The sequence below is a fragment of the Chiloscyllium plagiosum genome, chromosome 5 (genome assembly GCF_004010195.1).
Source record: "Chiloscyllium plagiosum isolate BGI_BamShark_2017 chromosome 5, ASM401019v2, whole genome shotgun sequence".
Taxonomy (NCBI): Eukaryota; Metazoa; Chordata; class Chondrichthyes; order Orectolobiformes; family Hemiscylliidae; genus Chiloscyllium; species Chiloscyllium plagiosum.
Window position 1 is genome coordinate 74835573 of NC_057714.1, and position 14398 is coordinate 74849970.

The following is a 14398-nucleotide window of genomic DNA, read 5'->3' on the forward strand; positions in this document are numbered from 1 at the left end:
CTTTACCTGCGAACATCTGCCTCCAATCAGCTTTTGAAAGTTCTTGCCCAATACCATCAAAATTGGCCTTTCTCCAATTTAGAACTTCAACTTTTAGATCTGGTCTATCCTTTTCCATCACTATTTTAAAATGAATAGAATTATGGTCGCTGGCCCCAAAGTGCTCCCCCACTGACACCTCCGTCACCTGCCCTGCCTTATTTCCCAAGAGTAGGTCAAGTTTTGCACCTTCTCTAGTAGGTACATCCACATACTGAATCAGAAAATTGCCTTGTACATGCTTAAGAAATTCCTCTCCATCTAAATCTTTAACACTATGGCAGTCCCAGTCTATGTTTGGAAAGTTAAAATCCCCTACCATAACCACCCTATTATTCTTGCAGATAGCTGAGATCTCCTTACAAGTTTGTTTCTCAATTTCCCTCTGACTATTAGGGGGTCTATAATACAATCCCAATTTCTCAGTTCCACCCAAATAACTTCCCTGAATGTATTTCCGGGAATATCCTCCCTCAGCACAGCTGTAATGCTATCCCTTATCAAAAATGCCACTCCCCCTCTTCTCTTGCCTCCCTTTCTATCCTTCCTGAGTATTTGTATCCCAGAACATTAAGCTGCCAGTCCTGCCCATCCCTGAGCCATGTTTCTGTAATTGCTATGATATCCCAGTCCCATGTTCCTAACCATGCCCTGAGTTCATCTGCCTTCCCTGTTAGGCCCCTTGCATTGAAATAAATGCAGTTTAATTTATTAGTCCTACGTTGTCCCTGCCTGCCCTGACTGTTTGACTCACTTCTGTGCTCAACTATACCAGTCTCAGATTGATCTCTTTCCTCACTATCTCCCTTGGTGCGAATTGTACATCAAATCACATAATACCATGAAAAAAAAATCATTTCCTCATTGTAACATTTATGTACAGGATAATACCTTGACTCACAAATGTTGATCTCTTATCTGTGAAGAACTATGGTTGACTTTTATATGAGAAACATGGAAAATTCCAGATTTTTTGGCCAAAAACAGGAGGTTGATTTTTACATGAGATTGAGTTTTACTCGAGCATGTTCGTTACTTTTAACTAGTGGCAGAAACACAAATTTGCTAGCATATAATTACACAAAACTTAACCCTACACATTTTAAGAAATTCCCATAAAAATATAAAGTTACAAATGAGGTGTCTAGCCTTCTCCCCCTCTGCTTGTATAAGACCACATTGTAGATTCAACACTCAGTGTTGGTGAACTGCCACATCTTTGTTTGATAGCGCCTTGGTTTAAAGCAGTATTGTTTCCATTTTAAAGTCCAGAGTCCAAAAAGTAAAAGTGGTCTTCACAATCTTTTAAATTGCTTGGTTATATCATCATTTAAGTTGAAAGGGTAATTTCCAGTGTTTTATCACAACATCATGTGCACATATTGTCATTTTATCACAGCGAAGATCCCAACACACAACCAAAAGAGGAAGAACTGACTTTAAGATCATATTTGCAAGAAATGACCAAAGTATGACTAAGATAGATTTTAAGGAAGCTTATTATGCTAGGAAGAGAAGTGGCAGGAAAGTAGGTTTCAGTGACTATGACTATTTTAGGGTAGAAGGCTATGATAGTGGAACAAGGGACAGACAGACATACAGTAGGCTGTTGCAATAAGTGAGTGTAGGTGAGTAGGATCGAATACGATATAGATTGATGTTGACAGGTCAAGACAACATGGAGGTTTTGTTGGAGCTTATGTTGACTAGGATGGCATTACAGAAATCAAACTCAGCAACCCATGCTTACCCGTTCTGAGATTTCTAAGGATATTATTCATGTTGAATCATTTAGACTTAATAACAAATGTTTTCAGTTTGCTCCTCGACTGAAGTAATGCATACATTTAAAAAAAACTATCACTTAAACTGAACAGGCAAAATGGATTGCATGTGTATACACACATATCTCTCTCAATCAATGGAGTAATTTTCTAACGGCATCAATGACTGCAATAATCTTTCCAAATTCCACTTGTGATGCAGGATTTTCAAAATTGGGCTATTATTAAACATTCAGGTTATAATAGTATTATTAAATATTTAATAATATTTTATAATACCATTATAACCTGAATAAAACTGCATTACTTAAATTTCATACTAATCAATAAATTTTACTGCTGCTTTATGTGCAAACATAAGTCCTTTCAAGTCCAGCGGAAATATCTGTGGTCTGGTGTAGTGAGTATGATTCACTGTTTTAGACATTCAATCTTAAAACCCTTGCAGTTTACTCTGAATTACTCATTATCAGTTGACCAGTGAAAATTGGCTGATTCAGATTTGCAATTCATTAACAGAAAACATAAATATAAACAGTAATTAAAGTAAGTCAAAGTTTGTATATTGACTAAATATATGTAATTTGGTTTTTTTAATATTTTAGTTTATATCAGTAGCATATTGCTAGCATTACCAATTTCTACACACAAAAAAGTAGTACCTCATCATCAAATAGTATTCAGAAAGGAAAAATAACTAGGAGAACAGGTAGCAACTCTGAATCCCCCAGTATCACCATCCCGGAACAGAACAAAAACTGGACTGGACTAGCCATACAAATACAGTGGCTATAAGAGCAGGTCAAAGTCTAGGAATCCTGCAAGAGTAAGTAATCTACTGACTTGTGAAAGTCTGTCGATCATTAGCAAAGGCTCAGCCAAGAAGATGGAATACTCTCAATTTGCATGGATGATGCCACTCCAGCAACACAAGAAATTTGACATCATCCAGGACCAAGCTGCCCACCTGATTGGTACCACATCCACCCAAACTTAATAGCAGTAGTGTGTACTATCTAGAAGATGGGCTATAGAAATCCAAAGCTCCTTCAACATACACATTGCAAACCCACAGCCACTTCAGTCCTGAAGGACAAGGGCAGCAAATACATAAATACACCACCACTTGCAAGTTGCTCTCCAAGGCACTCATCATCTTGACTTGGAAATATATCACCGTACCTTCACTATCGTTGGGTCACTTGGGATCGTAAATGATATACAGTCATTTTTGTTAAAATGCAGTAGTTCCGTTCTCATACAACTCCATGTTATTAGAAAATTGCGTAATAGCATTACCACTTAAATGAATGGGGCTGGAATAGTGTTATAAACAATACATGCTTTAAAAGTTCATGCTTTAGAAAGTTCCCCAATTTGTTAATCGCGTTATCGTGAATTTTCAGTAAGGAAACATGCTTTATACCACAAAAACCTATATAAGTAACCTTGCTTCAATAAAGAACAATTAGGTTCATCCCATTGCGGGGACTGCCTTTGGTTATTGATACCCAGAGTAAATCTGATGGACTGGGGAAAGTTTGAATAAAAGCCTGTAGAGGTCATACTTAGGGCATACTTACCCATAATTAGGGCATGTTTTGTGTGATTAAAGAATAACAAATTAGTATATAAAAGAATGCATGGGGACTAATAAAGAGTGAACAAATCATGGCTTGTACAGAAACGTGTTAGTTTAAAATCATTTAAAAATATTGTAGAAGAAAGCCAGTTCGTCCATTGAACTAATTCAGACATTCAATAAGATCATAGCTGATTCATCATAGACTTAACCCCATTTGTATCCTGACTGCACCCCCCCACCCCATAATTGCTGATCAAAAATTCGACAAGTCCAGTCTTAAAAATATTCAATGCCCAACCACCTGCTCTCTGCAGAAGATAATTCCAAAGACTAAATACCTTATAGAAGAAATTATTCATCTCAACTTTAAATCGAAGACTGCTTATTTTGACACTCTGGCTACTCATTTATTATGAACTTAGAACACAAAACAAGTACAGGACAGGACAGGATTAGGCCCTTCAGCCCAGCATGAGAGAAGACTTCCTCTGCATAAAGCCATGTTGACTATTCCTAATAAGTCCATTCTTCTCCAAATGCACATAAATCTTGTCCTGGAGAATCTTCTCCAATAATTTTCCTATCACTGATGTAAGGATGACCGACCCATAATTTCCTGGATTAGCCCTGTAGCCCTTCTTAAACAGAGTAACAACACTGGCTATTCTCCAGTCTTCTGGGACCTCTCTTGTGGCTAAAAAGAATACAAAGATCTCTGTCAAATTGCTAGCAACTCCTCTTTTGCCTCCCTTAATATCCAGAAATAGATCCCATCAGACCCTGGGGACTTATCTACCTTAATGTTTTTCAAGATACCTAACACCACTTCCTTCTTAATATTGATATGCCTGAAAATATCAACATATACCCCCTAATCATACATGTCCTTCTCCTTGGTGAATACTAATGCAACGTGAATACTAATTAAAGTATGTTATCAACTTCCTCTGGCTCCACGCATAAATTCCCTGCTTTGTCCTTGACTGGATCTACCCTTTCCTTAACGGTCCTCTTGCTCCGAAAATACAGGAAACATTCCTTGGGATTCGACTTAATTCGCTGAAAACGTGTTGCTGGAAAAGCGCAGCAGGTCAGACAGCATCCAAGGAACAGGAGAATCGACGTTTCGGGCATAAGCCCTTCTTCAGGAACTTGGGGTGTGCAGTGAGAGAAGGACTCACTGAAATCCTTGCAGGGGGAGGAAGAGAGTTTCTTCAAGGAAGGCATCCTTGTAAGAGGATTCGCAGTAGGTTAAAATCTTCGAGGAGAAAGTGAGGGCTGCAGATGCTGGAGATCAGAGCTGAAAATGTGTTGCTGGAAAAGCGCAGCAGGTCAGGCAGCATCCAAGGAACAGAGAATCGACGTTTCGGGCATAAGCCCTTCTTCAGGAATCTTTTCTCCTGTTCCTTGGATGCTGCCTGACCTGCTGTGCTTTTCCAGCAACACATTTTCAGCTCTGATCTCCAGCATCTGCAGCCCTCACTTTCCCATTCGACTTAATTCTACATGCAAAAGACATTTCACACCTAATTTTAGCCCTCCAAATTCCTTGTTTAAGCTTTTTTCCTGTTCCTTTAACTTTCTCAAGGGCCTTGTTTAATTTCAGTTTCCGAGGTAAGAAGTCAAACTTTGATCACCTGGCTAGAATTGTTCCACAGTGCAAAGTCCAGTTTGCCCCCTTCCCTCCTTGGACTATCTACATATTGTTTCAAGGAACACTTCTAGATGCACGTAACAAATTCTGCCCTATTTAAGCCCCTGGTGCTAAGGAGTCTCAGTCAATAACAGGGAAGTTAAAATCACCCAATACACCAACCTTGTTGTTCTTACATCTTTCCATAATCTGCTTACATAACCATTCCTGTATTTCCTGTTGGCTTTTGGAAGGCCTATCGTTCAATCCCATCATAGTGATGGTAACTTTCTTACTGAATGTACGGAAACTGACAATCAATATTCAACTCTCATCACTTGACTTTAATAGCCAAGACTTTCATGAAATGAAATGGCTGCAGTGATTACCTGATGAGCCCAGACAACCTACAAGACATAATAGAATGGCTACACTGAAATAATTATTTTCATGAAAAGGGACTGAAATTCAGAGAAAGCCAAAACATTTACATCTATTGTTCTACTTGCACTTGCATGATAAATTCTCATAATGAAAAATGAAAGATAGCCTACAATTATCCACCTTGAAAAACAGATATCAGAATCTACAAAAGAGATGCACATCAACAGCAGCCTTTGAGCAACAAAGGCACGAGAAAGCAATACCAATTGATAACTGCAAAGATATTGTCTGTCTGTTCGTCTCTCTCCATCTCAAAAAAAAACAATGCCAGTGAAAAAGCAACTTTGTAAAGTTAATGTTCAGCCATAAATCAAGATTATCCAAAACTTCACCAATCTTGAGCGAACACATGACTGTTTGGTGTTCCGAAAAAGAATCAAATCAGTCTTGAAATGTTAACTTGATTTTTCTCTCCACAGGTGCTCACAGATCTTTTGTTTTTCTAGCAGGAAACTATAGTTAAGTTCACCAAATATTTACCAAATAGGGTATTTGCTAAAATCCATTATCAAACAAGTTATGGATAACCATAGTGTAACTAGGTAGAGTCAATCTGGATCTGAGAAGGAAAAGTCATGTTTTATAAATGTATTGGAGCTTTTGAAGAAGTAAGTAGATAAAAGGGAACTTCTAAGTGCAGTGTACTTGAATACCTAAAAGCCACTTCATCAGTATCACCTTGATGGAAACTATTTAAAAAAAAGCATGATGGAATATAACATAGGAGAGTGTGATTTTGTCCACTTTGGTAGGGAAACAATATACTATTTAAGTGGAGAGAGAATGCAGAACTTTGTGGTACGAAGAGATCCAGTGTCCTGGTACACAAATCATAAGATGTTAGTTTGCTAGTACAGCAAGTGATTCAGAAGCTAAATGGAACATTGCTGTTTATTAAATGGGGATGAGAGAGTAAAACAAAGGTACTTTAACCTTTCAGATCAGACAGGCCAATGGGCTGAGAAGTGGCAGATAGAGTTTAATTTAGATAAATGTAAGGTGCTGCACTTCGGGGAAAGCAAATTTTAGGAGGACTTATACACTCAATGGTAAGGTCCTAGGGCGTGTTGCTGAAAAAAGGAGACCTTGGTGTGGAGGTTCATAGCTCCTTGAAAGTGGAGTCGCAGGTAGATAGGATAGTGAAGAAGGCGTTTAGTATGCTTTCCTTTATTGATATTGAGTACAGGAATTGGGAAGGCATGTTGTGGCTGTACAGGACATTGGTTAGGCCACTGTTGGAATATTGCATGAAGTTCTGGTCTCCTTCCAATCGGAAAGATGTTGGGAAACTTGTAAGGGTTCAAAAAAGATTTATAATGATGTTGCCAGGGTTGGAGGATTTGAGCTATACGGAGAGTTGAATAGGGTACGGCTGTTTTCCCTGGAGCGCTGGAAGCTGAGAGGTGACCTTATAGAGGTTTATAAAATCGTGAGGGGCATGGAGAGGATAAATAGACAAAGTCTTTTCCCTGGGGAGGGCGGGGGGAAATCTAGAACTAGAGGGCATAGGTTTAGGGTGAGAGGGGAAAGATGTAAAAAAGACCTGAGGAGCAACATTTTCATGCAGAGGCTGGTATGTGCGTAGAATGAGCTGCCAGAGGAAGTGGCGAAGGCTAGTATAATTGCAACATTTAAAAGACATCTGGATAGGTGTATGAATAGGAAGGGTTTGGAGAGATATGGGCTAGGTGCTGGCAGGTGGGACTAGATTGGATTGGGATATCTGGTCGGCATGGACAAGTTGGACCGAAGGGTCTGTTTCCGTGCTGTACATTTCTGTGACTCTATAACTCTCTAACTGCAGCTGTGCACAACCTTGGTGAGACCACATTTGGAGTACTGAAAATAGTTTTGTCTTCTTATTTGAAAAATATAGCAGTGTATTAGAAGTAATTCAGAGAAGGTTCACTAACGATTTCCTGGGATGAAGGGCTCATATTATGAAAAAAAGTTGAGCATTTGGCCATTTACTCACTGGAGTTCAGAAGAATAAGGAATTTTCTTATTGAAATATATATGATCCTGAGGAAACTCAATTGTGACATCAGGAGGATGTTTCTTCTTGTAGGGATTCTAGGAACTAGGAAACACAGTTTCAGAATGAAGTCTCCCTTTTAAAGTGGAGATCAGAGAGTGCTTAGAATATAGAATTCTCTTCCCAGTTGACACTGGGGCTGGGTTAGGTAGATTTTTGATTAAGGACTGAAGGTAATGGGAGGGAAACAGAAAAGTGGTGTTGAGATCACAACCGGATCAGCTAGGATCTTATCAAATGATAGAGAAGGCTTAAAAAACAAAATGGCCCACTCTTGCTCCTTAGTCCTATGTACCAATATACCTCTGAGCTATAACTGCACATGGAGCATTCCAAATTTAAGTCCGCATAGGTACCTTCTGGATCAACACTTTACTTAAGTTAGAAGAAAGTGGAGTCATGTTAGAAAAGGATAGAACCTTGACTACACTTAAGACTGACATTCTAGTGCAGTGATCATGGCTGTGTATTGGAAGTGCAACGTTTTGATGAGGTACTAAACTAGACTTGTCCTTTCATAAGGGACATTAAAGATCTTAGATCACTACCCAATAAAAATAAGAGCTTTTCCCAATGTCTCAATCAACATCACTAAAACAGATTATCAGGTTGCATATCTCACTGCTGTTTATGGAACCTTGATGTGGGCAAATAAAATGTAGCGTTGCATACATTACAACAGTGCACTTCAAAGTTCACAGCCTAGTAAACTTCTCAGAATTGCTTCTGATACAAGTACATCTGTCCTTAAGTAAGAGGACCAAAACTGTACAAAGTCCTCTAGGTGTGGTCTCATCAATGTTCTGTTCAGATAGATCAAGACTTCCTTACATTTAGGCTCTATGACCCTTGTACAAAGGCCAAAGTTCCATTTACCTTCCTAATTACTTGTTGTATCTGCACGCTAAACATTTGCGATTTAAGTGCAAACACATCCAGATTCATTTGTACCACAACATGCAGCAGTCTCTCTCCACTTAAATATTCTACTCTTTTATTCTTGCTATCAAAGTGGACAACCTCTCTTTTTCCAATATTATACTCCAGTTACCAAAATTTTGCCTACTCACTTAACCTTTCTATATCACCTTACAAACTCTTTGTAACTTCCTCAGACCTTGATTTCCAATCTCTGTATCATTAGTATACCTTGGCTACAATACACTCAGTCTCTTCACCCAAATCATCAGTACAAGTTGTAAGCAATTGAGGTCCAGCACTGGTGCCTGTGGCACTCCACTAAGTTATAGATTGCCAATCTGAAAATAATCCATTTATCCAGACTATCTATTTTTGTTTGTATTAGCCATTTTTCTATCCAAGTTTGTATATAGACCCAAATACTACAAACCTTTTTCTTCTGTAGTAACCTTACATCTGGAGATGCTGGTGTTGGACTGGAGTGTACAAAGTTGAAAATCACACAACACCAGGTTATAGTCCAACAGGTTTAATAGGAAGCACTATTAAACCTGCTTGCCCTGAGAAAGGAACGGTGCTCCGACCACCACCTGATGAAGGAGCAGCGCTCCGAAAGCCAGTGCTTCCAATTAAACCTGCTGGACTATAACCTGGTGTTGTGTGATTTTTACCTTTCATCTGGCACCTCAATAAGTGCCTTTGCAAATCCACAATACACTACATCTAGCCTTGCTCATTCTCAAATAACTATAATTAATTTGTCAAACAATTTTCCATTCATAACCATGCTAATTCAGCCTGACTGTATTATAATGCAATAAACACCCTGGTACAACATCTTTAATAATGAATTTGAGAATTTTCCTCTGACAGATGTTAGGTTAACTCGCTTATAATTTCCATCTCCCTCCCTTTTGGAACAGATGTACTTCAACTGAAGTTCTCCAATTTGCTCACCTTTCTAAAATTCCTAGAACTTTGGGAGTTCAGAACCGATGCATCAACATTTCTGCAGCCTCAAAGAAAGGTAGTTACTGTTTTTGGAGTTTAATCATCTCAAGCCTAGACATCACTATAGGAGTTCCTCAAGTGGTATCATAGGCCCGAACATCTTCAGCTAGCTCATTAATGTCCTTCCCTCCATCGTGAAGTCAAAACTTGTATGTTTCCAAAGTTAAACAAGTTAAGATTCTACTCACTGGAGTTTAGAAAAATGAGAGGTGATCTCATTGAAGCATATAAGAATCATAAGTGACTTGATAGGGTAAATGTTGAGAAGATGTTTCCCCTCATGGGAGGGTCTAGGACCAGAGAGCATAATCTCAGAATAAAAGGGGGTTCATTCTTAATTTGGAGATGGTGGTGTTGGACTGGGGTATACAAAGTTAAAAATTACACAACACCAGGTTATAGTCAAATAGGTTTAATTGGAGGCAGTAGCTTTCAGAGCGCTTCTCCGAGCACAACCACCAGATGAAGAAGCAGCACTCCGAAAGCTAGTGCTTCCAATTAAACCTGTTGGACTATAACCTGGTGTTGTGTGATTTTTAACTTTGTTCATTTTTAAGACTGAGATAAGAATAAATTTCTTCTCTCAAAGGATTGAGTGTCTTTGGAACTCCTTGCCACAGAGAGTTATGGGAGCCAGTCTTTGTATACATTTAAGGGTGAGCGATTGATTCTTAATAGGGAAATCAAGAGTTGCGGGGAAAAGGCTGGAAACTGAACATGAGGAATACTGAATTAACCATATCCTACTGAATGGCAGAGGAGGCATGGTAGCTGAATAACTTTCGCCTGTTCCTATTTCTTATAGTCTTACTGATTATTGCACAATACTCAGCACCATTAATGACCACTGAAATATTGAAGTATCCATGTCTATATGCAGTACAATGTGGAGAACATCCTGACTTGGGCTGATAAGTGGCAAGTAAAATTTGCACCACACATGTGCCAAACAATGACCATCTCCCCTTAATCTACAATGGCATTACCATTGCTGAATGCCCCACTATCAGCATCATGAGGATTACCTTTGACTGGAAACTGAACTAGATCAGCTATATAAAAACTGTCATTGCTTGAAATTCTGTGAATTTTTGAGGCGAATAATTGAGGTCACCTTAGTGTCCATTTACGATCTACCAGTCACAAATTAGAAGGGTGATGGAATACTCTTCACTTTCTTGGATGGATGCAGCTCCAACAACACTCAAGAATCTGCCCACTTGAGTGGCAGTCCAACTACCACCTTCACATTCACTTGCTGCACTGTCAACACACATTGACAGCATTGTGTACTATCTACAAGATGCACTGCAGTAACTCTCTAAATCTCCTACGACAGCACCTTCTGAACCCATGACCTCTACCACCTAGAAGAATAATGGCACCACCACAAGTTCTTGTCAAAGGCGCACAACATATGGACTTAGAACAATGTTTCTACTCTGCACTGTTACTAAGACAATAACTTACAACTGCATTCCTAAGAGCATTTGTGGGTGTTCTATACCCCATGAGTTCTAACAGTTCAAAAAACAGCTCACCAGCATCTTCTCCATGACGACTGGAAATCATCAAAACTGTCAGTATAGCCAACAAAGCTCACATCCCTCTTCCATATATAAGAACCTTATTTTAAGATCTTAGAATAAAAGTCTTCTCACCATCAGACTTGTCAGCATTTCGTCCCAGTGGCTTTCCTAGTATTTTCTCTCTAAGTGAGAAGACCATAAGATATACAAGCAGAATTAGACCATTTCAAGTCTGCTCCACCATTTGATCTGAGGTAATGTGTTTCTCAACACCATTCTTCTCCCAATAACCCTTGATCCTCTTACTAATCAAGAACCTACCCAACTCTGTTTAAAAAAAACACTTAATGGCTTGGCCTCCACAGCCTTTGAGTTGAAGAAATTCCTCCTCATCGCAGTTCTGAGGAGTCATCCCTTTGCTCTTAGGTTGTTGGGTCCTTGTATCTCCTACTGGTGGAAACATCTTCTGTATTCAGGCCTCTCAGTATTCTGTAAGTTTCAATTAGATATCCCCTTATCCTTCTAAATGCCATCAAATCAAATGCTCATGTGACAAGCCCTTCATCCCTGCAATTATTCTAGTAAACCTCCTCTGGAACTCTTCCAAGGCCAACATTATATACAGGATCCAAAACTGTTCACACTATTCCAAATGCAGTGTAAGAAAAGCTCAGCAGTACTTCCCAGCCCTTGTATTCCTTCCCCCTGAAATGATTGCTAACACTGCATTTGCCTTCCTAACTGTCATGATCACTGACAGTTACAGCTCCCTTCTCCCCTTTCATTTACAACCTTCCTTGGACATTTTTTGCATCTTCTGCTGTAAAGATAGCTTCAAGATACCTGTTCAAACTCTCAGCCATTTCCTTGCTTCTCGTTATAAATTTTCAGTCTCACCCTTTATGGACTTTATGAACTAACAAATTCTCATTTGAGGACTTTTGGAGTTTGTCATAAGCAGACAATCAACAATCTGAACTCTGAAACTGAAAACTTTCCTTTATTATAGATAAGCTATTGGTTGGCAGCCTACTTGCAATTATAATGTTTAATTGGAGCATAAAAGTATGTGTAGACCATTCAATTATTTAAACCAGTTAGTCCTGTTTATTAGATCAAGTCTGAACATTCAGGGCAGTTGACTGAGGTGTCAGTGGGGGAGCACTTGGGGGCCAGCGACCATAATTCAATTTGTTTTAAAATAGTAATGGAAAGGGATAGACCAGATCTAAAAGATGAAGTTCTAAATTGGAGGAAGGCTACTTTTGACAGCATTGGGCCAGAACTTTCAAAAACTGATTGGGGGCAGATGTTCGCAGGTAAAGGGATGACTGGAAAATGGGAAACCTTCAGAATTGAGATAATGAGAGTCCAGAGACAGTATATTCCTGTCAGGGTGAAAGGAAAGGCTGGTAGATATAGGGAATGCTGGATGAATAAAGAAATTGAGTGTTTGGTTAAGAAAAAGAAGGAAACATATGTCAGGTACAGACATGATAGATCGAATGAATCCTTAGAAGAGTATAAAGCCAGAAGGAGTATACCTAAGAGGGAAATCAGGAGGGTAAAAAGGGGACATGAGATAGCTTTGGCAAATAGAATTAAGGAGAATCCAAAGGGTTTTTACAAATACATTAAGGACAAAAGAGTAACTAGGGAGAGAATACGCCCCTCAAAGATCAGCAACTTATAGAGGTTTATAAAATCATGAGGTGCATGGATAGGATAAATAGACAGTCTCTTCCCTAGGGTAGGGAGTCCAGAACTATAGGACATAGGTTTAGGGTGAGAGGGGAAAGATATAAAAGGGGCTTGAGGTGCAACATTTTCATGCAGAGGGTGGTAAGTGTATGGAATGAGCTGCCAGAGGAAGTGGTGGAGGCTAGTACAATTGCAACATTTAAAAGGCAGCAGAAACTGGATAGTATTCAAGGTCGGGCTGATAAGTGGCAAGTAATCTTTATTATCTCAATAAGAAAGATAGATTCTAACCCTCCCACCATGACTTTCAATGGTAATATCAGTACTGAATCCCCACTATCAACAATACTGAGGTTACCACTGACCTAACACTTAAAACAATTAGCCATCTACATAAATAGCTATAAGAGCAGATCAGAGAATAGGAATTCTGAAACTCACGGTTCCCTAAGTCCCAAATTCCATGTTACCATAAGCCACAAATCAGGAGTATGCTGAAATACTCCCCACTTGCTTGGATAAATGCAGCTCTAAAACATTGAAAAATTGTACTTACCTTGTCTGGTCTACATGTGACTTGAGATGCACAAAATATTGCTGATTCTTAACTGCCCTTGTAAGTCAATCAATTGAACCAAACCATGTGATTTTTTTAGGGGAGGGGGCAGGTGGGGGTGTAGGATAGGGGTAGTGATATTATCACTGGACTAATAATCCAGAGGTCCAGACTAATGGTTGGAGAAATGGTACAATAGCAGCTGGTGAAATTTAAAACTCAAGTGATATGCACTGAGGATGGACTGTTAGGACAAACTCACTTTGATTTCACTTGAGCATTGGAAGCTGAGATGTGACCTGAAATACATTTACAAAATAATGAGAGGCATGGAAAGAATGAATAATCAGTTTTTTTTCCCAGGGTAGAAATGTCAATTAATAGGGGATACAGGTTTAAGGTAGAAAGGTAAAAGTTTAGATAAGATGTGAGAGGCAAGTTTTTTTTTCAGGGAGAAAGTGAGGGCTGCAGATGCTGGAGATCAGGGCTAAAAATGTGTTGCTGGAAAAGCGCAGCAGGTCAGGCAGCATCCAAGGAACAGGAGAGTCGACGTTTCGGGTATAATGGCACTAAGTGCCTGGAATGTGCTGCCAGAGAAGATGGTAGAATCTGTTACAATAGCAACGTTTAAAAGGCACTGCGATCCATGAATAAGCAGGGAATGGATGGTTACAGGCCCTACAGAGGCACAGGTATTTAGTTTGGAAAGGTGTCATGTGTTGGCACAGTCTTGGTGGGCCGAAGGGCTTGTTTCTGTGATGTAATATTCGTTGTTATACCAATTTTTGTATTGTGACAATTCCTTTAGTTAAATACAAATGTAGCACAGTTGCATTTCTACTGATGTTTCCACTGTGGGTAAACATTTTAATGTCTGTTTCTTACGCCTTTCCATGTAATCAACAGATGACATTTTTTCATTCATCCTCAGAATGTGGCTGGACATTTATTATCCAGAGAGAGGAGGAAAGCTTCTTCAAGGGTGCTCCGGTTTCCTCCCACAGTCCAAAGATGTGCAGGTCAGGTGAATTGGCCGTGCTAAATTGCCCGTAGTGTTAGGTAAGGGGTACATGTAGGGGTATGGGTGGGTTGCGCTTCGGCGGGGCAGTGTGGACTTGTTGGGCCGAAGGGCCTGTTTCCACACTGTAATCTAATCTAAT

At 39.4% G+C, this 14398-nt stretch overlaps 1 protein-coding gene across 5 annotated transcripts in view; it reads right to left on the reverse strand.

Annotated features, from left to right (window-relative positions):
• Positions 1 to 14398, reverse strand: part of trdmt1 (tRNA aspartic acid methyltransferase 1) — a 90439-nt gene that overhangs the window by 73450 nt on the left and 2591 nt on the right. For 3 of the 5 annotated variants that reach the window (XR_006311724.1, XM_043690380.1, XM_043690379.1), the window contains exon 2: positions 11114 to 11163. The exons of 1 other annotated variant lie outside the window; for it this stretch is intronic. Coding sequence is in view for 3 of the 4 variants with exons in the window: in XM_043690380.1 (XP_043546315.1) it covers positions 11114 to 11163 (50 nt within the window). In the remaining variant the exon portion in view is untranslated. Of the gene's footprint in view, positions 1 to 10993; positions 11040 to 11113; positions 11164 to 14398 lie in introns of those variants that run through there. One more of the 5 variants, XM_043690383.1, reaches the window with a different exon arrangement.